Consider the following 24,171-nt stretch of genomic DNA (forward strand, 5'->3'; position numbering starts at 1 on the left):
TGGCAGGAATTAACCCCTTTTGTTTACAGCCCTTAAAAAAGGATCCAGGGTGGATCCAGTGGCGGAAAGGGAGAAGGCAGCAGCACCACAACCCAGCTCAAAGCCCTGAAACACCAACCATGCACATTTGGAAATGTTTTGCACGTTCTAAATATAAAAGGAGATTCTCCTTTTTGTGTCGAAGTTGTCCTCATTAGGAGGAGCTGATTAAACAACTTATCTGGAGAGCCCAGTCCTGTAAACACAAGGCTGTTTGCTGGAGCAGAGGCTTCCTCCTCTCAGGGGGTTATTTTATTTTCCTTTCCTGGGATTGCTCATCCACCAGGGTAAACAGGTCAGGCAGGAGAGCTCCAATTCTCTGAGGCCAGATGGAGTTTTTCACAGATCCACACCGAAGCAAGCTCCTTTCCTCCATCTGAATGTTGGATATTGGTTCACTGCAGTGCTGTTTGTGTCGTTTTCCCATTCCCCTCCACTCCTCCCTTCCCTTTTTTCTTTGTTTTTCCCCCTTCAGAATTATTCCCAAATCCCTGGATTCCCAGAGAATCCAAACTCCCAATTCTTTCACAGAAGGAGCAGCCCAAATAAATATAATTTGGGAGAAGAGCCACCTCTCCCCCCCAGGCAGGGAACTCGGGGGTTTCCACACTCCAGCCACTGCTCAGGGCTGATGTTGCCACATCTGTTTACACTGAGAACACAACGATTCACCTACACCACAGCCCGAGTTTTTTTGCTATTTTAATTCAAGTTTAGGCTCTGCAGCTCCCACATGTGCCATCCAGATCATAAATCCCTCAGGCAGAGGCAGCTCTGAGGGCAAATATCCAACTTTTCTGCTCCAGAGCCTTCCACGTTGCTCTAAAATCTCAGCAATGACCCTCTGGTGTTTTATCTGGAGATTATTCCCTTTCATCCCAACACTTCCCTCCTGATTTCTGAATTAGTTTCAGATACAAACCTAATCTAAATGTTGGTATTCTCAGGCCTCACCAAGTTTATTTTATGGTGCCGTCTCTCCCCCTGCACATAAATATACACATCCATATGTTTTTATACAAACACACACATGTATGGATTTAATTATGGTAAACAAAGGACAGCTGGATGCTCTGCAAACCAACCTCGTGTGCCTGAGAAAACCCTGGAACCTGAAAAAGCAAAGGCACTTACCTCTGAGAAGAACGTGACTGATGTCATTTGTGTGAAACCACAAATATTTATTTTTAATGAAAAAATACTTAAAGTGTGCCACAGTGTCCATATATTCATTTGAATAGTAGTACAAAGATATGCATTTCTGAGAAAAAGTCTTAACACTGTAGAAAATAAATGTGGTTCTTAAATTATGTCAAAAGAAATCAGTAAAAAAGTAATGTTTTATACACTGGAATAAAATGAAACGATTAGAGAGAATAATAAATTATAATTACAGTATTTCAAATATTTGCCTCATGCTTTTTTAATTTTTTTTTTTCCTGTTCAGCATTAATTTCTAAATGTGTCATGTAGGATAGGCCCTCAGAAGCCAGCAGTCAGAATGGGCTTCCAATGTGGGGATAACTGGATGTGGAGCTGAATAAAGTCCTGGAAAAATGACACCACTGCTTGTTATTCACAGGTACATAAAACATCAGCACATGGCAGGTTTAGGTTTGTACTGAACATGTTTTTTTTTTTTTTTGTTAATGGAAATAAATTTAAGTTTGGTTTGTTGTTGTTGTTTTTTTTGTTTTTTTTTCTTTAATCCACTAATTTTAAAAATATTTTCATGAATTAAACAGCAATTATGGTCATTAACAAGGATGTCACCCAAGCACAACTGCTCACGGGATGCTACAATGCTGTCTTGGCTCTTTGTACAGTCCATGTTGACAGGAATTTGGAATCCTTTCAGGTCTAATTCAGCACTGCAAAACGTTGAAAACTATAAAGTGCTTTGAAATACAAATAACCTCTCCTCTTTAGAAATAGGAAAACCCCCCCCAAACATGCACTTGAACCTGAAACCTGCGTGCCACAGGTCCTGCAGCTCTGCAGTCAAACATCCGCTTTGTGCCACTGGGTTTTGAGGTTTCCTTTTGTCCCCAGTCAAAAATTCAAATGGTGTCTAAACTGGATTTGTCAGCCTCTTCTTGGTCTTGCTTGTACATGAAGGTGAGGAGGAAAAGGGCAATATCCAGAGATGACCAGTAAGCAGTGTGGGATGTGACTGCAGACCAGTATCTGCTCTCCACGAGACCTTCCCTGAGCTCAAAGTCGATCCTGTGCTCCAGTTCCACTGGAAAATGAAGGAGAAAAGCAAGGAGAGGGATGTCAGAGCTGCAAGAACACCAAAGTGTTTCGGGTGCTGGTTCTGTCGTTGGACAAACAGCACAATCTCTCCGTGTTTACCTTTCAGAGGGCACTCAACTAAATCAGGATTTCATAATACAGAAATACATTTTAATGCACCTCGTGCGTTTAGCACAAACCTAAGAGTGGTGCTGCGTTCAGATTTAAAAAAAAAAAAAAAAAAGCAAAAAGAAAAGAAACTAATTCTGCTCTTATCTTAGAGGTCTTTTCCAACCGGAATGATTCTGTGATTCTCAACTTGGGAAAAGATAGTTTTTTTCAAGCAGCTGTTTTCCTTATAGTAACTCTATAAATATATTTATTTATACTTGTTATGATAACTACAGAGAAATAGCCATAAAATGCTGAGGCCCCACTAGGAAACTTCTGGAAATAAATGGATTTTTTGCATTTTTAGTGTCTATACAAGGAGACTACACCCAATACTACAAGCCCTTCCTGCAAAGTCATCCCTCCACAGCTCTGCCCTTTTAATATCCTAATTATTCCAAGTACATTTCAGCAGTTTTATTTCAATGGCTGCTTTGATTAATGCCACATCCAAAGCAATTACCACTGCATTTTAACTGGGCCAATGTTAACCTATTGCTAAGGCACTCCAGCGGTCAGAAATTCTCCACGAGGAGCAATAAAATAAAAAAAAAGCCAAAAAACCTAAAAGCCTGCTGAGCTACAAAAGCCAAAGCCCCAGACTGAGGCAAAAACGCAGCCGTTTATCAAAGGCAGTTGGAAGGAATTTTAATTCTTGGCTGGAGGAGCAGAGGAAGGGAGCATCGCACGAGCACCAGCAGACAGGGCCAGAGCTCCCTGCCTCCCCAGGAGCATCAAGCCCCACTCTGCAGCAAGGACAGGCAGCCAGAGCCTTGGGACACCAGCAGACAAGCAGAGTCATTTCCAAGAAGAAGAGTTTATCCAAAAAAACCCCCAGTGGCTGTGCAGGAAGGGCACTCGGAGAGGCCGTTCCGGGAGCTTGGGTGGGAGCCAAACCCCAGCACAGCCTCTGCCAGCAGAGCCTTTGGTGGGGATTGCATCATTCAGCTCCCAGCCCCTGCTCCACGCTCTCCTTCTATGGAGCAGGGATGGGTTTCCAGCAGGGAGGGATGTGGGATCCATGCAGGAAGTTCTCAGTGTGCCAATCCACCACCCCTCCCAAAATGGATCCCCTCGGCAGCTCCGTGATGTTCCCTGTCCTGCTTCTCCACTTCCCTCACGTCCAACCCAAAGGTTCCTGCCCCCAAACACTGACTCAGACAGGTTATCTGTTGCAATTAGTATGAACAGACAGCAATCCATCATTGTGACTCTCTCAGTTGCAAAAAAAAAAAAAAAAAAAAAATCACAAAAAAACCCCCTGTGTCCTGCAGCAGTGCCAAGGGGGAACTCAGAAATAAATCCAAGGATGAATTTCCTGAGAGGAAGTACCTATGCTTTTCAAAAAAAAAAAAAAAAAAACCCAGCTGTTAAAATTGCACTTTCTGTTCTGAGCAGTTCAGATCAGGACAAGGGCAGCTGCTGTTTCCAGTCATACGTGTCCTAAAAACCAGATTGCTTCAGTATGGGAAATATATGGGGAAATTGGGAGCTTAGGTGGAAAAAAAGGGTTTAAACTGTCAGGGCAGGGTTAGGTTGGATACTGAGGAGAAATTCCTGGCTGTGAGGGTGGGGGTGCCCTGGCACAGAATGCCCAGAGCAGCTGTGGCTGCCCCTGGATCCCTGGGAGTGTCCAAGGCCAGGTTGGACAGGGCTTGGAGCAGCCTGGGATAGTGGAAGGTGTCCCTGCCATGGCAGGGGTGGGATGGGATGAGCTTTAAGGTCCCTTCCAACCCAACCCAGGAACACAGATTCACAGAATCCCAGAATGGTTTGGGTTGGAAGGAACCTTAAAAATCATCTCATTTCACCCCTGCCATGGCCAGGGACACCTTCCAGTATCCCAGGTTTCTCCAATTCCTGTCCCAGCTGGCCTTGGTATTTAAGATTTATCACTTTATGAGAAACCCTCAACAGCAAACCCTGTCATGTGCAGTTATGGCATTTCCAGCCCCCCACCCCACTCCCTCCCTGGATCCACAGGGTGGGAAATGTGCTATTGATGATTCTGAGATTGTAAAAGTCTCTGTCTGTCAGCCCCGCTGCCAAAGCAGAAGCCATAATTGGTCTGTGCTGGTTTCCAGGTTGTTTATTCTGTTTATCTCTCACATGTTCTGCTGCCCTGCCCAGCTCTGTCCTGCAGGGCAGCGTGTGGGGCTCTGCCCTCAGTGGGATGTGACAAACATTAAATACCAGAAACTCCCTGGGCTGGATTTACAAGAACGTGCCAATATCTGTCACCTACGTTGGACAGTGTGTCCCCAGCCTGAACCAACAGAAAAATGCCAACACCACAGTGAGACATGGAGGGCATGAAGAAGGAGAAAAAGGACAAGGCACACCCAATTTCCTCTATCTTGTCCCCTTTGGACCCCTAATCTAGAATCCTAAAATTTTACTTTTGCACCCGTGCCACACTTAATTATTACTGATATCAAACCCTCAGAGCTGGTAATTCATGCTGTAAGATTGAAAACTCTTTTCCATGGCCAGAGATCACAGCCAGTGTCTCTGGGGGCTCTGTCCAGGGGGTTCCTGACCCCTGCCAGGGTCCCAGGGCAGCCAGAGGGAAGCCCTGGATTCCCACAGGCATCACTCACCTGTGGGTTCGAGGAATCCCGAGCTGCTGTGTGGCAGAGGTGGGGTCCCAACAGTCGTGGCTTTCTTGTCATCCCCCTCAGGTCCATCTTTTCCTGTCTCCATGGTCTGGGGGGTGGCACTGGACCGGCCAAACCTGGAGAAGAGCATCCCACCGAGGCCCTTCCCGATGCTCGCAGCTCCTGCACCCAGCACAGAGGGGAAAAAACAACCCAAGATGCATCCATCAAACTGCAAATTAAAGTCCCTGCAAATTAAAGTCCCTGCAGCGCTGCAGTTAATTAGAGCTGAGGGATGGGAAACACTCCTGGTGCTTTCCTAGGGTGGGAACATCTGACTGGAGTGGGCTCTGTTTATCCCCAAACTCATCTCGTGTAGAAGTAAAAGCTGTAATTTGGAAGCTTTATTTAGAGGGAAAAAAAAGATGCATGAAATACATCTGCAGAGAGAAATCTGGTACTTTGAAGGATGTGTTGTGATTCCTCTTTCATGAATTCTAAGAGTGAGACAAAAATGCTTTCTAACAATGTTGGTGCCTAAAATCCCAATAGCACATTTAAGACATTTCTCTTATTATTTCTCTTATTACTATATTATTATTATTATTTCTTATATTCTTATTATTTCTCTTATTATTCTCTTAGGTCCATTGCCCTAACAGACCTTTAAAAATGTTACATCATCCTTTAGAAGGGCTATTTTGGTTGCTCAGGAAGAGGGATATAAAAGTTAAGAGTAGTTTTGTCCTGTTTCATCCTGACTCTGCTGCCACCTCATGGACATTAAAGTTACTATACAAACCCCCCCCCCCAAAAAAAGCCACTCTGCTCTGAAATACCACATATTTCTACTTGAGGAAAAACTGCTTTTAGATTCTTATTTGATTGGGAAGACTCCTGGCACTAGGCTTCTCCCAAATCCCACGCAAAGAGCTAAAGAAAAGCCTTGAGTCAACAAAAACTGCAAGTGCATGATCAAGTATAAGCTCCAGTGAAGGGAATTTAAGCTCACTTAAACCAGGGCTTATTTTGACTCAGAAAGTCAGAAAGGAACAGACTTTATATTAAACCAGCCTGAATTTCCTGTTGTAGAATCATGAGTTAAAGGTAACTGTAATGAGTTACATGGTGTGATTTTTCTGCTCTTTGCCAATACCAGAAAATGGAATCAGAAGACAAGCTTTAATTTAGTTTTTTTTTTTCCCCATGAAACAGAGTGGAAACTGTTAAATCACTGGAATGTTACTTCAATAAGGCAGACAAAAATAAGGCAGCAATAGCATGAACTGCATCATCTCCCCCAAGCTTGGAGTCCAGTGCAAGTAAACTGTTTTTTATTCCAAAGTCAATGTCAGCTGGGATTAAACCAAGCCAGACACCCACAGAACTCACTGAAACCATCCTCTGCCAGCAGGGATTTTGGGAGTTGAAGATCTCCAGAGGTCATTTCCAACCTCAGCCACTCTCTGATTCTGTGCAAGGGACAGGAATAGGATCATGGAATGGTTTGGGTTCGAAGGGAGCTTAAAGCTCACCCAGTTTCAATTCCCTGCCATGGCAGGGACACCTTCCACTACCCCAGGCTGCTCCAAGCTCTGTCCAACCTGGCCTTGGGCACTTCCAGGGATCCAGGGGCAGCCACAGCTGCTCTGGAAAGGAGAAGCCTCCCCACCCTCACAGAGAATTCTTTCCCAAAATCCCACCCATCCCTGCCCTCTGGCAGTGGGAGCCATTGCCTGTGTCCTGTCCCTCCATCCCTTGTCCCAGGTTCCTCTCCAGCTCTCCTGGAGCCCCTCGAGGCACTGGAAGGAGCTTCAAGGTCTCCCTGGATCCTTCTCTTCTCCAGGTGAGCAACGCCAGCTCCCATCCCATTTCCAGAGCCGAGTTTCCTTAGGACTGCACCCCAACCCCAGGGTGCAGCAAAGCTCCCTGAGATCTCCCATCCCCACCCAGGGACAGAGGTGACATTCCCTACTGGACCTGTGGATGCTGAGAATTTCAGACTTTCTGTGCTGACAGACTCTGACCCCCAGGAGAACTCTGCATTGACCTGAGGCCGTGGAGAAGCTTCCAGAATGGAATGGCAGAGCTGGGATTGTGGGGGTGGATTTGAATAGAATTGTGTGATATCACAGGGTGGAAAACTCAGAGTTTAAGGGTTTAGAATATAGTAATATATCTAAAGCAAGATGGAGTTTTTAGGGTGAAGGCTGGTCCTTCTTCTTCTCCATGGGTTTGGGTGGTTTTGTGTAATTGGATAAAAAATCCACATTGCAGGCAGGAGTGGTTGGTTATTGGGTTAAAAGTGAAAACAATTGAGGTGTCATTTCTTAATTGCATATTTTAGCCTTATAAGACATATATATATAGAAAGACAGTTATCCATTCTGCAGCTTGTTAGCAGGCTGCTGCAGAACTCACCACCTGCAACACAACCAGAACTAACAAACACAAACCTGAACGCCAAATATCATCCCCAGCGCCTTCAACCCTGACCCAAACAGAGGCAGAAAAAGAACTGGGTGGTAGTTTTTGAGAACTGGCAAAACTACCCGAAATGTCCCCTCCCAGCCCAGGGGACAGAGGGGACATTACCCAAGATGCTGGCTTTGCCAATGTTGGTGATGGACTCGCCGTAGTGGCGCCGCACCATGACCGGGGACGTGGTGGGGCTGGGCGCCGCCGAGGTGCTCTCGGGCTCCGGGGCTGAGGTAGCTTCTTTGCTGGGGTGGAGGAAATTTGGCTTCATGTGCTCGTAAGGGAGGGGGTTGGCCGTGTTGTACCAGTGGATCTGCACGGGTGAGATGTTGCTGTAGTGTTTCAGGATTAGGGGTTCTAATCTGTAAGCCTGAAAAAGGGAAATCGGAGCAAAGATCAATCCTTGGAGTTCAGACTGAGGGGAAAAAAAAAAAAAATTCTCTATTTTTCTTCCCATCCAGAGCTCCCTCCATCCTCAAATCTAGAATACCTCTCCTAAGCAAAGCCTAGAAGGTGACAGAGTGGTGGGGTTATGGTGTGATTCACTTTTAGTTTCACAGCCTGGAAGATTTATCAGCTGCACAGTGAGCTCACTTTTGCACATCTCTGCAACACCTGTACTCCACGTTGTTACCAACACACAAGATGGTTTCACTGAGAGAACAAACTTCATGTGAAGTTCAGCTGATTCTAACACAATAAACAGGAACTGGCTATGTAAATGTTTTTTTTTTTTTTTGATGGCTCTTTGTTGATCCCTGTGGAAAACATGAGTTATGTTTATTTAAAAAATATTTTCCTGCTGATTATTTATGTATCTTTGTCCACTTAGATGTAGAAAAGCATCTTGCATTTCTTTATTTTAAAACTAAGTGAAGTTATTATTTGCAGAGTAGAAGCTATTGTCCCAGAAAATCCAGGAAAATTCTGGAGTAGGTGGAGCTGAACGTGACCACGTTTGGATTGAAGTCTGAATATACTTAAACTCAGCTACTTTAAATAGGAAAGTATCCCCAAATGCTGTTGTACATGAAATTCCAAATCCAATGTGCATCAGAGAAGTTACCAAGGGGATGCAGATCAAAGGTCCAGTAACTGATTTGGCAACAGCCAACATTGGCTGCTGTGGAATAAAGAAAAGGCAAAGCTACACCAGTAATCCCAAATACTATCAACAAACTTTTACTTGTAGGATCCTTTGGAAAAAAAAACAATCAGTCTTTGCTTTTCTATATTATCTTGTAAACTGCTTGTGAAGCCTTCTTTAACAGCAGAAATATCTTTGGACAGATGATGTTTTATTGGAAGTTAAAAACAAAATCCTTGTCTGAAAAAGGATTATTTCTTTGGGAAAAAAAAAAAAAGAATCAGAATAATCCCAAATCTTATGCTTATTATTATGAAAAGAGAAACAAAATACATGTTATTTACAGCAATTATTTGTAGGAAATGTAATTCTACAGTTCCAAACCCCAAGCCATTGTATAATAACCATTAACAAATAACCCTCTGCTGGAACACACTGCTGTTGCCTCACACACTTTGAAGATCCCACATTACCCCAGAGCTTAAAAGCAGGCAAGGTGAAATAAAAAAAAAAGCCAGAGAGGGCAATGAAAGACTCACCACTGGATCTGTGGGGTGGAAAATGTTCAGCAGGCGGTTACAAATGGTTCTGGGCAGGATGTGGTCCTGGCTGCCGCTGCTCCCGGGACGGATCCCACGCAAGGCCAGGAACACTGCCAGGGGGGATCCCATGCAGAAGAAATTCTCAACCTGGGGACAGATTTCACCCATGTTAATAAGGATGGAGAAGTTTCCTAACATGGCTGGATTTGATTTCTCTCTCCATTTTTTTGTTTCAAAAAGGACTCAAAGTCTTGGTTGGTCCAAACGTTGATAAATGAAGGTTAAACTGCCCTTGGCTGCTTGTTGAGAGTGCTAATACCAGAAATCAAGTTGGATATTTGAACTCAAAGTGCTCCACCAGCACTGGAAAGGATGGAGCAAGAAGAGTTTGAAATGAATCTGATTTCTCCTGGAGCTTCCCAGACCTCCTCATTCTTATCCTAATCAAATTCTCCATGATTTTCTTGCTACACACAGCTGGTGTTGAGTGAACAGAATGGTGCTTGGCCCCAGTGCCACCAGTCCCAGGAGCAGGCACAGCCCACTGGGACACTCTGATGTCACCCAAAGCTGCTGTGACCTCGCTCTCAAGTCCTGCCTGCAACACCAACTGAGCAAATCTGAGCTGCCACATCTGAGAAGTCTCTGAACCTGAATTTTGGGGTCACTACAACCACCCTAAGGTCAGGATTCAACTCTGACCCCCCACTAGCAACCCTCAGGCATCGCCTCCTGAAGCCATCAAATGGAAAACTCAGTGGTAAAAGACATGTCCCTAAGTCAAAATTACCTTTCAACCTTTATTTTCTTACTTGAAAAATTAATTTTACCATCGTCAGATGCTCAGCCAGCAAGAGAAATTGCTGAATTCTTGCTGGGGGATCCTTGGAATGCCATGTGCCCTCCCTGTATGTCAGCACATGGAATGAGGGCATAGGAATAATGGTCCCTTTCATCTCTTGGATTCCAGTGCTGCACAAAACATTCCTCCTCCTCTGTCTTGGCACTGGTACCATCCCCCTTCCTTCCAAAAGAAGTCCTAACTTGATGGAAAAAGTAAAAATTAGACCTTCAGCATGGTTATTCCATGTGCCATGCAGCACAGCACTGCTCTGTCATTAAAGTTGTCACTTGGTGCAAAGCACTTTTCCTTTCCTCAGCCCAAGTTTTACACAGATCTTGTGTTTTGGCAGCTTGGACAAAAAGCTTTTTCATCTTCAAACGCAACAGGAAGAGACATTCCCAGTGCAATCCTTTAAATTTATTAAGTAACCTCTAACCCTGTCCATCTGATATTCCTGTGTCAAGGATCTGAAAGGCACAATTATGTTTTTTCTGGAAAAACCCTCAAAAGGTAATTGGTTTCAGTGGTTACATGGTGTGTGGCTTTTGTCCCACTGTTGTCCCATCATTTCTACTGATAAACAGTGCTGGAGTCCCCATCCCTGTAGGGATTTAATGTGGATGTGGCCCTTGGGGACATGGTTTAGTGCTGGACAGGTATTTTCCAACCTGAATTCTATAATTCTTAACCCCAAATCATTTAAACTGCAGCCATTAGACTGTCAGTGCTGTTACAAGGTGGATGAAGATCAGGCTGCTGTATTACAAAACCTAGTGGGAAGAGAAGATCAAAATATTTCTAGAAAATATTTATTAATTCTGGTGCTTCTCCTGCAATCAGGAGTGGGGCATTTTCCTGTAAATGTTCAACAACACAGGAGATGTGTTTATGCAATGACCTTTGAGAGAACTCCTCTCCTGGTTATGATTCATAAACACGAGACTTAATGAATTTATTTGTATTTTAAGCAGAAGCTGAGCCAAGCACTCATCCATTCAAGTTAGCTCTGCAGTATTTATAATTAAGTGAAAAAAAAAAAGCTGAATGAGTCACCAGAAGTAAGGCAGCAGAGCCTCACATGGGACACGAGGTACAGGCTGGACCTTCCTCCAGAGGAGCTTCTGCAGCCTTGGCTGAGTGAGAAGTGCTGAGGAACCCTGAAGTCTTCTGGGCCAGGACATTGCAAAGCCAGATTTAAATGGATTTCCATGTCAGCCCTAAGGAGCAACTGAGGCACGTGCTGCTCTCCTCTTCCCTACCATGGCTGAAATTCATCCTACAATAAAGAATTTCCTGTTTTTATACAGCAGAGGCATGAAGGGGTTGGTGTCACACCATTCCCCTCACCCTTTAACTCCAATTCCTCTTACAAGGCTGGTGGGGAGAAGGCTGTGATTCTAAATCTTAAATTTACAACGGGGTGTTGGCTCTGCTTTTAACTCCCACTGTTCCTGTTGGTCCAGCAGGTAATTCCATTATCCCACCTGAGAAGAAGCAGAGGAAGAGAGACAAAAGATCTCTCCCCTTCAAGTTCCCACTCTGGTGGCTTGTGCAATATTTCATTAGAGTACAACACACCCCATATCTTCATGTTTTGTGGGGGTTTTCCTCCCTGTGAAGTCAATAATTTAATTTTCTCTAATATTAAGCATGCACCAAGCAAGCTGCTGTATTTCTTCTTGCATTTGTCTTGCCAAAAACAACTTAGTGCTTGCTCAACATCAAGCTCAACTCTGCTTCATGTGGCACCAGTGACTCTGTCCCATCCTGGGAACCCTAATTTTTTTTCAGTCCCCAGAAGAGGTGGCATGAAGAGCCAAGGGATGGGTGGTTGGTTTCTGAACAAGGCTGCTCTCTTTCAACAAACCAGTCACCCTCAGTGAGCTGGACTGGTCTGCTGATGAGCAATCCCATTGCAGCCACTCTGCTGAAATCCTCCCTTGCCATCATTTCCATGGAAAGCTTCTCCCTCTGGAGCTCTGCCTCAAGCCATGGGAGTCACCAGGGTGAGGCTCCACAGAAACAAAACATCTCCCTGCCAGGAAGGGCAAGAAAAAGGATGAACTGCAGTGGAAATGCCTCAAGATTACAGATGCAGCTCACCAATTTAGCTAGATAAAGTCATCTTTATCTAAAGTTTCTTCCCCCTTTCTTTCCCCCTCTCCATCTAAAAAGCAACTGCCCAAAAACCCCTCAGTTTAAAACCAACTGAGTGAAGAATTATCTTTCCCAGAGCTGGGGGAAGACCAGCCTGACTCCAGCTTCCTTGATGGGAGAGATAATAGCCTGACACATGCTTTCAAGCAGTGATGAAAAGGAAAAGCCTGTGACAACATGAATTATGGCTGGTTTCCTCTTTTTTTATGGCTCAACATTGACCTTGGCTTCTAGAAGCCCTCCTGAACCCATAAGGAAAGAAAAATGGCAAGTTAAGAAACAATAATCCATTTTATTCTCATCTATCATGTCACATTTTTACGGTTTAATACTTCAGGATGGAATTGAGCAACTAGAAAGTGTTGCACATCCCACCCAGGAGCTGGAAAATGCCTTTTCCCAAAGATAAGGGATTCTAGCAATTTGCACAGCTGATTAGCAAGCAATCTGCTTCATGAGATTGAAAGTGTGCTAACTGTCAGAGGAGAATAATTTGGAGGGAAAATCCACTCCTGGAGGAAATTCAATCAGATTTGCTCAGAAATGTGACATGTAAGAAGGAGTCCCCAAGGAAGATGGATTATTCAGTGGAGTAGAAGTGAAACTGTTTAAAATATATGATTGATGTAATCAGCCAAATGGTTTTTACCTTCCCACAGAATTGTGTGTGCGTGTATAAAATAACTAGGTTTAGGTATTAAAGATATTTACAATCTAGACATTTACATATATATTTACATATAATTTCATATAAACATATATAAAAGAATCCCAGAATGGTTTGGGTTGGAAGGGACCTTTTAAACCTCCCACTAGACCAGGTTGCTCAAAATATATTACAAATATAGAATTGCAATAAATAACAATAATCTATGAATATAACAACATTTTTACATATATGTACACACACTTCATCCAACATCCAAATTATTCTGCCAAAATCACCTCTAGAGACATGGGAAAAAAATAAAAGTAAGCAGAATGAGACACACTGCAGGTGCATTTTTACAGCAAGCAGAAAAATTCAGCAGAAACCTCTTAAACATACATACCTTAAATTTTAAGACAGGTGGTTTTGATATGGTGGATGCCTTTAACTCATGTAACCTCTCTTCTATCTCCCTCAACCTAGAAAATAGAGATCTTTCTGAGATCCAATAAAAAATGCAGCTTTAACCTCTCTGATCCAAACAGGCATTCCTGTGGGGTCCAACAGTTTTGTCTGCTGGGAAGAGAGAGTGATGGTGTCAGTATTTCCTGGAGCAGCTCCATTGATTAAGAATCAGTGTCTGTTTAAGAATCAAATCCTGTTTCTCTGGCCACAGAAGGAATCAATCACCACATGACAATTCCCCTGTTCACCACCCCAAGCATCTGCCCACCTTCCTTCCTCAGGAGCAGCTGACTCACCTCCCATATCCATGGTGCTTTTGCAGCCAAATCACCTGCTTTATTTGGTTTTAAACCCCCCCAAACAACAACAAAGCCATAGGAAATGGTCTGGGCATTATGGAGTTCTGTATGGAGGTGGAATTTCTGGAGGATGGTGTCCCACCCTTTCAGCTCCCATGAAAAAAGGTTGTTCACCTGCTTTTCTAGTTGGCCTGAATTAAAAGGCAGCTACAATGCAAAGCACACATATGGATGGCAAAAGTGCTCCCAGTCCCAGTGAATTCCAGAGGTTACAGGGTGTCAGCAGTCTATTTTCCATCATTTCACACTGAACTGCTCACTGAAGGGAGAGCCACTCATTCTGTGCAGAAGTGCCAGTGTCAAATGAAACTTGGGATTTCTCTGGAAGCACTTCAGAGGATGCCTAAGGAGCTGGAGCACGAGTGTGAAAGTGGCCATTTCTCCCTGATTATATGTTTGTGACATGCCTGAAGGGTCATCTTATCACTGCAACACTTCATTAGGTTTCTAAACTTCCCTTTTCTCAGCAATCCTGCACTGAGTCCAGCCCTGCAGCTGCCAGAGACATCCTGCACCCATCCCTAGTGAGACACATCCTGACTCTCACCACAGCAGGGCTGCTGCTCTATTAATGCTTCCCAAGTACCACCAATGCTCAGACTGGTTTCAGGAAGGAACCAAAAGCCTGTGATGCTCTATTAATGCTTCCCAAGCACCACCAATGCTCAGACTGGTTTCAGGAAGGAACCAAAAGCTTGTGATTCATGATTTGTCATGTGCCGCTTGAATGACTGATGTTGCTAATTTGAGATTCTCTAATGGGTGTCTCACAGCACCACGGAATCCCCAACCCTGGAAGTGCCCAAGGCCAGACTGGATGAGACTTGGGAGCACCCTGGGATAGTGGAAGGTGTCCCAGCCCACAGTAGGGGGTTGGAACTGGGTGATCTTGAAAATCCCTTCCCACCCAAACCGCTCCACGAGCCTGTGTGGATTCAGAGCTCCCAGTGCTGTGTTTAGCATTTATCACCCAGCCCCAGCAGAAGAACACCAGGCACCAAAGATAACAGCCCTGGTGGGTTGTGGAAACACCCAGAGGGTGTTCTCCAGGGGGGTGTTATCTCCTCTGATCCCTGGGAGTGGGGCATTACCGTTGTTTGGTCAGGTAGAGCTCCTCCAGCAAACGCCGCTCCTCGTAGCTCATCCAACCCTCCTCCAGCTCCTCCTCCTCCTTCTGCAGCAGCTGCTCGTAGAGCCTGACTGGATTCCAGCCAGTCATGATGTCGTAGGTGATGACACAGCCCAGGGAGTGGGACACGATGGAGACCTTCCCTCCCTTCTCCTCGAACTCGGGGTTCCGGGAGCAGAAGAGGGAGTAGAGCCTGTTCAGCTCCTGCTGCAGCCCCTTCACCAGCTGTGACAAGAGGGTGAGCACAGAGGGTTTAGCAGCCACGTCTTGTTGCTCCAGGGGATGTTCAGGAATGTTCCCCTCCCACACTGACCCTCTCCTGTTAAATCAGGCTGGGAAGATGAGCTCAACCCCATGGCCAGCAGCAGCTGTCTGGCTGATGGCCACTGGCTCCAGAGGCTCATCCCTCCCTCCAGAGCCACCAGCAGCCACCACACAGGACATGAGGAGACCCAAAACCTGCTGCACTGCACGGCCCAAGGCATCACATAGAAATAAACACTTCAACACATGAAACACTTCAACACTTCAAACACTTCAAGCTGTGCTTGAAGTAGTGAATAGAAGCCTCTGAGGTGAGCAACACCTGGTTTTCACGGGCACACCAGTGATTGCTGGCACAGTGGTATTTCCCTTTTTGCTTGATTCTATTCCATTTCCTGCTGCACTGAGCAGAAGAGCATTCCTCCTGTACCAAGAGGTTCAGCTCCGTTTTTAATTTGAGGAGGATGGAAGGAGCCTAAGCCACACATGACCTGGAATCAACTTGATGCCTCCTACAGCAGGGGCTGGATGGAGCTAAAGAATAAATTAGGGATTTATTAAAGGATCTCCCCCATGGATCCACCTTGGGCAGCACCAGAGCCCAGCCAGGGCTGCACCCAAATGACCCAAAATGGTCCCAAAAATGCACGAGCGCTCCCGGGGCTCTCCCTGGGATCAGTTCTGCTCCATTGGCACCTTGGAGTTCATTGTCCCATTCCAGCTCCAGCCCAGGCAGTCCCACCCTGCTTGTTTTTCTCTCTCCAGCCCACGCTGTTTGTGCTCCTGGGCTGAGGTTTGGATCATTTGTCCTTGGTGCCCAGCTGGAGCAGGAATTGTTTTGTGTCCCTGCTCTGTGCACAGAGCTCAGCACCCCCTGATCTGGAGCCCAGACCCACACACTAAAGCAGCACAGAATGGGAAAATATAAAAGCTCAACCTGAGGCATCACATCTCTGCCATAACCTTGGCATCCCCCTACTAAACAGCTCATAGCCCCTTCTCCCTTTATCCCTGTGAGCAACAGGGGACTGGGAAGAGAGAAATCCACTATATTGGATGTGCTCAGACACTGCAGTGAGAGCCTGGATGGGTTCTGGGAAAATATCCTCAAATTGCTTTTGGGCCTCAGTAAAACAGGCTTGAACTCATGAAGCTTTTCATTCTCCTCCCCACTGCCTGAAAGGAGAGGCAGCTTCTTGTCCTCCTTCTCTTCCTACATCTGCACCTGCTGGAAATTATTCCCAAGGAATCAGAATGAAACAATGCTGCTAAAAATTGAAAAGCCTCATCTCAGGTAAGAGGATGATACAGGAGTAAAAACAGGCAAAAAAAAGAGACAAACAGAGCCAGAATTTGAACATTTGATATAAACAATGCTTAAAAAGCCAGTTTTCTGGTTATAGGTTTCCAGGAGGGATTTTTTGGGGAAAGCAGGAGTGCAACATGGTTCTTAAACATCACAGACTAATCCTGTAGTACTACAGCAATAACTAAACAAATAAATAAATAAACATTGGTCCTATGTTCATGGAGTCTCTGAGAAGCTTATCTGCTCCAAACCCTACACTGTAGGACAAGAAGGTACAGCTTCCCATAAAGTATTTTAAGAGAGAAATACTGGAAACCATGGAATTTGGTCAACAAAAAAAAAACAAAACAAACAAAAAAAAAACCACAAAGAAACCCAACAAAAATCCCCAAATAAACAAAACCAAACCAAACAAACAAAAAACCCCCAGCATTGCCTGTGAAACTCAGCATGGAAACTCAGCAATGCTTCCAGGCTGTGGCAGGGAGGAGGACAAACAAGAGAGTGCAAATCATTCCCTTGCTAGCAAGAGGAAATTAAAGCTATGGAACATATAATTTCAGCATGATTTTTCAAGAGCCTGAGTCATTACTGAATATAAATATGAATGGCACCAGAAGTGCCAGTGTTTGATACACATTTTACTGGGTGAGAATCCACACAACAAACCCTCTGCCTGTAGCACTGTGAGATGATTAACAGAGCCCTGCAGCAGCTTGCAGAAAGGAGTATCACAACACCCATTTTCAAGTATTTTTGACTGTCATGCTGCCTCTTCTTCCATTTGGGTCTGCACAGACTGTGGGCACAAAATTCCACACATGAACTGGCAGAGGTTTCAGCAAGAGCTGGAAATGTCAATCAGGAGGAGCTGTGGCTGGCTGCTATTCTCTCCACTTAAGAAGGTTTTGGTTAAAACCCAGAACAAAATAGCAAGAATCAGATGAAATCAAAGTGTCTGGGGATTCCTGCCAGGAATTGGTAGATAATCTTCTGGCATCATGGAATTTCCATTATAAAGATGTGATCTTGCAATCTGAGGGCATAAAACAGAATATTTCTTGGAAAATCCTGGTTGGACACTGAGTCCAGCCCTGTTTTTAATCCTCCTCCTCCTTAAAAACTTCAGCACAAACATGGGCATAACTAAGAAATGGATTTCCAAAGAGGTGCACATTTACAATTTTGCAGACCAGAATCCAAGCAATGAATTCAACCAAATCATCTGATAGGGATCATTCCTAAACTCCAAATCCCTCAGGTGACTGAGGAGTGGAAGGTCTCCTGTGGGAAAGGCTCCAGATTTCCAGGCACTGGGAATGGTCTGCCAAAACCAGGAGCCCTCCACCTGCACTGAGCACTTATTTGTGTTGGTGTCCTGCCAACAGTCCTGTGCCAGTCCTCAGATTGGAAACTGAACCTTTGTGGTGCAGAGTAAGAGAAGAAAAAGGAGAAAAATAAAAGGAATTGGAAAAAAAAAAGAATATTCATTTAAAGTCTCATCTTAAAACCTGCTTGGTTTAGCAGTATATGAAATTAAAGTAATATTTATTAGGGGATGCTGTTTAAGGTCCCTTCCAATCTAAGCCATTCTATGATTTAATCCTGATTTGTTTTCTTAGTCTTAAAAAGCATAAAATATTCCAACTTGTGAAGAAAGTTTGAACAGGGTTTTAGTCCAGTAAATGCAACATGAACTGCTTTCAAATCTTTTGTAGTTACAGCTTGATATGTCCTAAAGATGAATGTAAAACTACTTCTAAAACCACTGAGTGGCTTTACATTGCCTAAAATCAGTGAATTTTTTCATTGGATTTAAACATGAAAAATATGACTGCCTATCAAATTTTCTCTCCTAAACGGCGTCACTGTGATGAATTTTTTAAGAGCTGATCTTTTTATGCACAGCTTGACTTTCTACTCACTCTGAAGGGTCTTAATTAAAAGTTCACTGTTAAATAAATTAAAAAAAAACACCAAAAAACCCCCAAAAACCTCCCTCCTCATCCTCTCAAACCCAGGACATCCAAGTGGCTTCTCCATGTCTGCAGCTCATGGTTGGGTTAGAGGTAATGGGTGCCTCATCCTGAGCTTGCTGACAGCTTCTCCTGCTCCCACTGCAGCTCCAGCCAAGGAATTCCTGCTGAAATCAGCCCTTTTCCCAGTGCCTTCCCTGCTGCTCCTGCCAGCCCCAAACCTCAGCACCTGCTGCTCCTTGGGATCTATGATGTGCTTGGGAAGCACCTGAAAACAATTTCTGGTTCTGCCTGAAGACAGGAGAGCAGGAATCACCCAAAACCTCCCAGGAATGGTGGGAACAGGGGGATGCAGCATGAGCAGATTCCTCTCTCTCTTTGCAGCTCTTCACCTCCATCCTCCCTCCCAATTCCCAGCTCATTTTGGGGACAGTTGGGAGCTGTTTCTCCATCCCAGCTCTCCACAGGGTTTTCCTTAAAAAAAGCCTGGAAATTCTTTGAGTTTCCTAAGCTAGGGATTGTGGGTTCAGCCCCATCTGGGTCAGCAGAAAGGGATGCCTTGAGAAGGTTGAGCTAGAGCAGAGACTGGACAGAGTTAAATAATAAATTAGGGATTTATTCAAGGATCTCCTCCATGGATCCACCTTGGGCAGCACCAGAGCCCAGCCAGGGCTGCACCCAAATGACCCAAAATGGTCCCAAAATGCACGAGCGCTCCCGGGGCTCTCCCTGGGATCAGTTCTGCTCCATTGGCACCTTGGAGTTCATTGTCCCATTCCAGCTCCAGCCCATCAGTCCCACCCTGCTGGTTTTTCTCTCTCCAGCCCACGCTGTTTGTGCTCCTGGGCTGAGGTTTGGATCATTTGTCCTTGGTGCCCAGCTGGAGCAGGAATTGTTTTGTGTCCCTGCTCTGTGCACAGAGCTCAGCATCCCATAATATAGAGCCCAGACCCACACACTAAAGCAGCTCAGGATGTGAAAAATATAAAAGCTAAACCTGAGGGATCAGCCCAACCCATTTCCCCACCTCCTGAGGCTTCTCCCACAGACTAAACAAGCTCAAATACCTCCCAAAAGAATCACTAAGGCAGCAGTGGATTGAGTTGATGTTTTTCCTTGTCAGCTGCTCTGCTCCATCACCCCCAGCTCCTCCAGAGGGAGGAAGGAAATGCAGCACCTTTACCTGTCTGCTTCTGAGCAGACCAAATACTGTAACAAAGGGAACAATTCCTATTTCTTCCAGAAAAGCTGCATCAAATCCCATCCTCCCAGCTGGCCCTCATTTAGCATCAGCCTGAGGACACTCAAATATTTCAAAGAAAGGGCCTGGATTGAAAGGAGAAGGGGGAATGGCTTCCCACTGATAGAGGGGACTATTGATGGGATTTTGGGAAGGAATTCCTGGCTGGGAGGGAGGTGAGACCCTGGCTCAGGGTGCCCAGAGCAGCTGTGGCTGCCCCTGGATCCCTGGCAGTGCCCAAGGCCAGGCTGGGCTTGGAGCAGCCTGGGATGGTGGAAGGTGCCCCTACCCATGGCAGGGGTTTGGAGTGAGATGGGCTTTAAGATTCCTTCAAACCCAAACCATTCTGAGATTATCTCTCTCTATCAGCTGAAGTTTTGCCAAGAAATCCTCCTTGCAGGAAACTCAAGCCTGCAGGATCACGTTGCTCAGAAGGCAGCAGCTCATATTCTGATTAACTGAGGTTAGAAGCTCTCTGCCCTTCAGAAACCAAATTAAAGGCAGAGTAAGGAATGCACATCCATGGGGAGCTGGCCTGAGGGCCATGCAATTCCAGGGGGAAGCCAAAAACCAGAGTGCTGACCAAGGAGGAGGCTGGAGTTGCTGAGGCCAAAATGCCCTTTGCTATTCCAGTTACGTGCCTGCCTGGCACATGGCTTCCAAGAAATCAAAAAATAACATCCTACCCCATCCATTCAGGAATCCTGAACTGGCACAGGCCTGGCTTTTGTAAAATGGGGAGTCTGAGTCAGGTGACACGTCCCTGTCACTTCAGGCTGAAGAACACTGATAAAAAGGGCAGCAGGATCATGTCTTTTATCACCTCCTGGGTGTGGGGCAAGCCTGAACTGCTGGATCATGATGGGAACATGAAATTGTGGAAGGAGTGAGACATCCAGAGCTGCTGCCCTTTTGTGCAGAGCATTAACAGCATCCTGTGCCAGGCTGGAAAAATCCAAACCTCTGAATTCCAGCACCAGCATCCCAAACAGCTGCTCAACCTCCTCTGAGGAAAAGCAACCTTGAAGACAGCAGCATAAATAAGCATGGATAGCATATTCCTGGCAAAGCAAAAGGAAATTGGGATGTGTGTGTGGACAAACTCCCCCTGGACCCACACCAAGAAGATGCAGAACTCCATCCCCTGGTCCATTTTAGGGGCAGACTGTTGGGGTTGAAGGGGCTTTCCACTGCACACCCAAATTAGCAGTGTAGAAAATGGCATTTTCCTCTCAATATCCAATAAATTAGTTTTTTTTGGTTTTTTTTTGTTTTTTTTTTTTTTCAGGAAAACAAGGAGCAGAAAATCCCTGCTGGCACCTGAGCACAGCAGTAACACAGAGCTTAAGCACTGCTCCTTTCTCTGTGCTGATCCTCACTCAACAATATTCCCACATGAACAGTTTGAAAAAGAATAAAAACAAGAGACAGGTACCTATGGAAAGGGAGTGCAGGACACCAAACCTGTGCACTCCCTCCTGCCTGAAGAGCAGGATTGTTTCTGCAGGTTTTGTGGGGCAGGAAGGTGAAGGAGATCTGAGGAATGGCGAGTTCTGCAAGCAGCTCTTCCCAAATGCCAGGAGAACTTCAGGAGAAAGTGCAAACTGGTTTGAAATCCATCCAGCAGCAACAGGAAGAGGGGGAAGAGGGTCCTGGAAAGCCAAGGGAGGAGCTGCAGCTCAAGGGTGGATTGGGAAGGATTGGGAAAGCAAAGCTGAGGAGTTTTTGCTCCCCGTGGCCCAGGAGAAGGTGCCAGCAGAGCTGCTGAGGCTGCTGACCCCCAAGGAGACAAGAGTTGTCACATTCCCTGATGGAATCACTGATGGATGCCAGGGGAGTGTCACAACAACAGATGAGAGGCCAGGCTGAGCTGTGGCTGTGGGAACAGATGGGAAGGGCTCTGTCTCAGGGATGACACACAAAAAGGATCTGTGGATCCTTTCTCTCTCCCAGGACCCCTCTTGCTGTTGAAAAGCTGAGTCTGACCCATTTCTAACAAGTCACTGTGCTCAAGATGAAGTTTAAGTTCAGGCACAGCTACTAACTAATGACTTTATAAAGCTGAGAATACATTCAAGGGCAATCAAATTAATTAAATCAGCCATTAATTAAAACAGCCAAGCAGCTCCTTCACTATTACGTTCAACAGGATATACAAAACCAGCCCTGAAATAGTCTCAGCTTAAAATTTCCTGCTTCCCATCTTCTTTTCAAACACACCTGAACCAGCTGCCTTTTTTTTTTTTTCCTGAAAGGAGTGCACAAGAGAATGGTATTTCCATTGCAAAACAATCCAAGAGGGATGAAAGCTCTGGTAAAAGTTAATACTTGTCCCAAATTTCAAGAGGTTAGTCCTTAATTCTCCTTTTAAATATATATATATAAGGGCAAACCATGAAGATTCCCAGGTCAGGACTCTGAGCAAGCTGTTCTAGTGGAAGGTGTCCCTGCCCATGGCAGGCATTGGAATGAGATTATCCTTAATTTCCCTTCCAACATAAACTATTCCATGATTCTAAGGTGGACAGTGAAGTTTCTCCACTTTCATAGTGCAATATTTGCACTAAATCCTTAGAAACCTTGGGATGATGGATGAAAATTACATTTATCCTGCACTAAAGGCATTTTCTGCCAAGACACGTATCAATAATTTACAGAATTACAATTAGCCTGCAAGAAAGTACAGGGAAGACCAGAAAAAAAAAAAAAGGCATTTAACAGTAGAATGAAGGTGACAACTCTGCATTTACTATGCAACAATTAGTCTTTCTAATCTCTGCTGCAACCATTTATTATTAAAGAAATATGAAGCTACAGTGACACAGATGTGAAAGGAAGTCCCCCAGTGAGGACACTAACACCCAAGATTATGTTACCACAGAGGGACCAGCGAGGTCAGGTGAAAGGACTGTTCATTTAGGAATAGGCCTGTGTGCATCAGAATCTCAATTTATTGCTTTTTCTTACATCTGGGTAATGCTTGCAGAGGGGTTTGGTACAAAGGAGGACACAGCAGAGTTCTCTCCCACACCAACAGCCCAGCTGAACCTGACTGGGATGTTCACAGGGCTGTGCTCAATTATTCACTAATGCCTGCCTGGTATCACATCACATGCCAGCAGTCAGAGGCACCTTTTGGATGTTTTCCTGCCATACTGGAGAAGCACCAATAGCTGAAATCAGAGAGGGGCTCACCCAGCAGGCTCGGGGAGGGCTCAGATGAGCAGTGCAGGGCCCCTGGGACAGCTCTGTGACACCAGCAGGACCAGGCTGCTTCCCCTGGCAGGAGAGAGGGGCTGCCACTTGCAAACCCCTTCATCAGCTGCCTAAAGAGTGCTCAGGAGCTTTAAAGAAGAGGTTGTGACATTTCTACGTGGGGGAAAACCCTTGAAAGGGCGAAGAAAATTCCCACCCAAGCATTGTGCCCCAAATGCCAGCGGGGTCCTGGGCTGCCCCCCTGGCACTGAGGGGAGCAGGGACAGGATTCTGTCCCTGCCTTGGGCACAGGAGTGACCTGGAATGCTCTGCCAGCTCTGGGCTCCCAGCAGCAGGAGAAGCTGCTGGAGAGAGTCCAGAGGAGCTGCTCCAAGGGCTGGAGCCAGGCTGGGAGAGCTGGGAATGTTCCCCTGGAGAGGAGAAGCTCCAGGCAGAGCTCAGAGCCCCTTGCAGGGCCTGAAGGGGCTCCAGGAGAGCTGGAGAGGGACTGGGGACAAGGGATGGAGGGACAGGACCCAGGGAATGGCTCCCACTGCCAGAGGGCAGGGATGGGTGGGAGATTGGGAATTGGGAATTCCTGGCTGGGCTGGAATTCCCAGAGCAGCTGTGGCTGCCCCTGGATCCCTGGCAGTGTCCAAGGCCAGGTTGGACAGGGCTTGGAGCCACCTGGGATGGTGGAAGGTGTCCCTGCCCATGGCAGGGGCGGAATGGGATGGGCTTTAAATCCCTTCCAACCCAAACCAGGCTGGGATCCTGTGGCTGCTCAGAGCCACCAGCTGAATGGCAGCTTCCCTCTTCTCCAGCAGCTCACCACATTCCTCAGTTTATTTCCCAGGGAGAGGCACAGGAGTTCCTTTTGAGCTCCTTTACTGAGTTCCTTTTGAGTTCCTTTGAGGATTTGTGGGTGGAAAGCACTGGAAGTAGCCAGGGTACACAAAGAATTGTGCTGGGGTGATGAAGCAGTGAGCAGGGACATGAATTCTGAGCAATGTGTGAATCCTCAAAGACAAGGCACATTTCTGAGCTGGAAGGAGCAGAGGGGCACAAGAAAAACACACTGAAGATGGGAAAACCATCCAGAGGAATGCTCCATCTGACACTGCTGTGTTCAACTCTGCAAAGTTAGGTCACAGAAAATAAAATGGGACAAGGAAGAGTAACCTGAGTGTAGTGTTGCAAACATTTCAAGGAAATTAATTTGATTTGATGAAAAAACCCAACGGAGTATTTTGTAATCAGATCTGAGCACGCTCCTTTTGTGTCAGTTCTCACACCCAGGGGATGGTGATAAACCTGTAAAACTGCAATTCCACTGAGCAATGAATTAAATTTTCATGCACTGCTGGCCAGCACACCTGAACTTTACTCACTAATCCATTTCCCATAAGATGTCCACAGAGTTGCCAAGCCTCTA

The 24,171-nt window shown here is 45.6% G+C and overlaps 1 protein-coding gene across 2 annotated transcripts in view; it reads right to left on the reverse strand.

Annotated features, from left to right (window-relative positions):
- Positions 1 to 1,199: 1,199 nt before the first annotated feature.
- Positions 1,200 to 24,171, reverse strand: part of DDHD1 (DDHD domain containing 1) — a 65,008-nt gene continuing 42,036 nt past the window's right edge. For both annotated transcript variants that reach the window (XM_077783885.1, XM_077783884.1), the window contains 6 exons: positions 14,715 to 14,977; positions 13,203 to 13,278; positions 9,147 to 9,296; positions 7,638 to 7,890; positions 5,046 to 5,225; positions 1,200 to 2,281 (listed from right to left, as the gene is read on the reverse strand). In XM_077783885.1, the coding sequence (XP_077640011.1) occupies positions 2,100 to 2,281; positions 5,046 to 5,225; positions 7,638 to 7,890; positions 9,147 to 9,296; positions 13,203 to 13,278; positions 14,715 to 14,977 (1,104 nt within the window). In that variant the 3' untranslated portion in view covers positions 1,200 to 2,099. The remainder of the gene's footprint in view (positions 2,282 to 5,045; positions 5,226 to 7,637; positions 7,891 to 9,146; positions 9,297 to 13,202; positions 13,279 to 14,714; positions 14,978 to 24,171) is intronic.

Source organism: Lonchura striata, chromosome 6 (assembly GCF_046129695.1).
Source record: "Lonchura striata isolate bLonStr1 chromosome 6, bLonStr1.mat, whole genome shotgun sequence".
Lineage (NCBI taxonomy): Eukaryota > Metazoa > Chordata > Aves > Passeriformes > Estrildidae > Lonchura > Lonchura striata.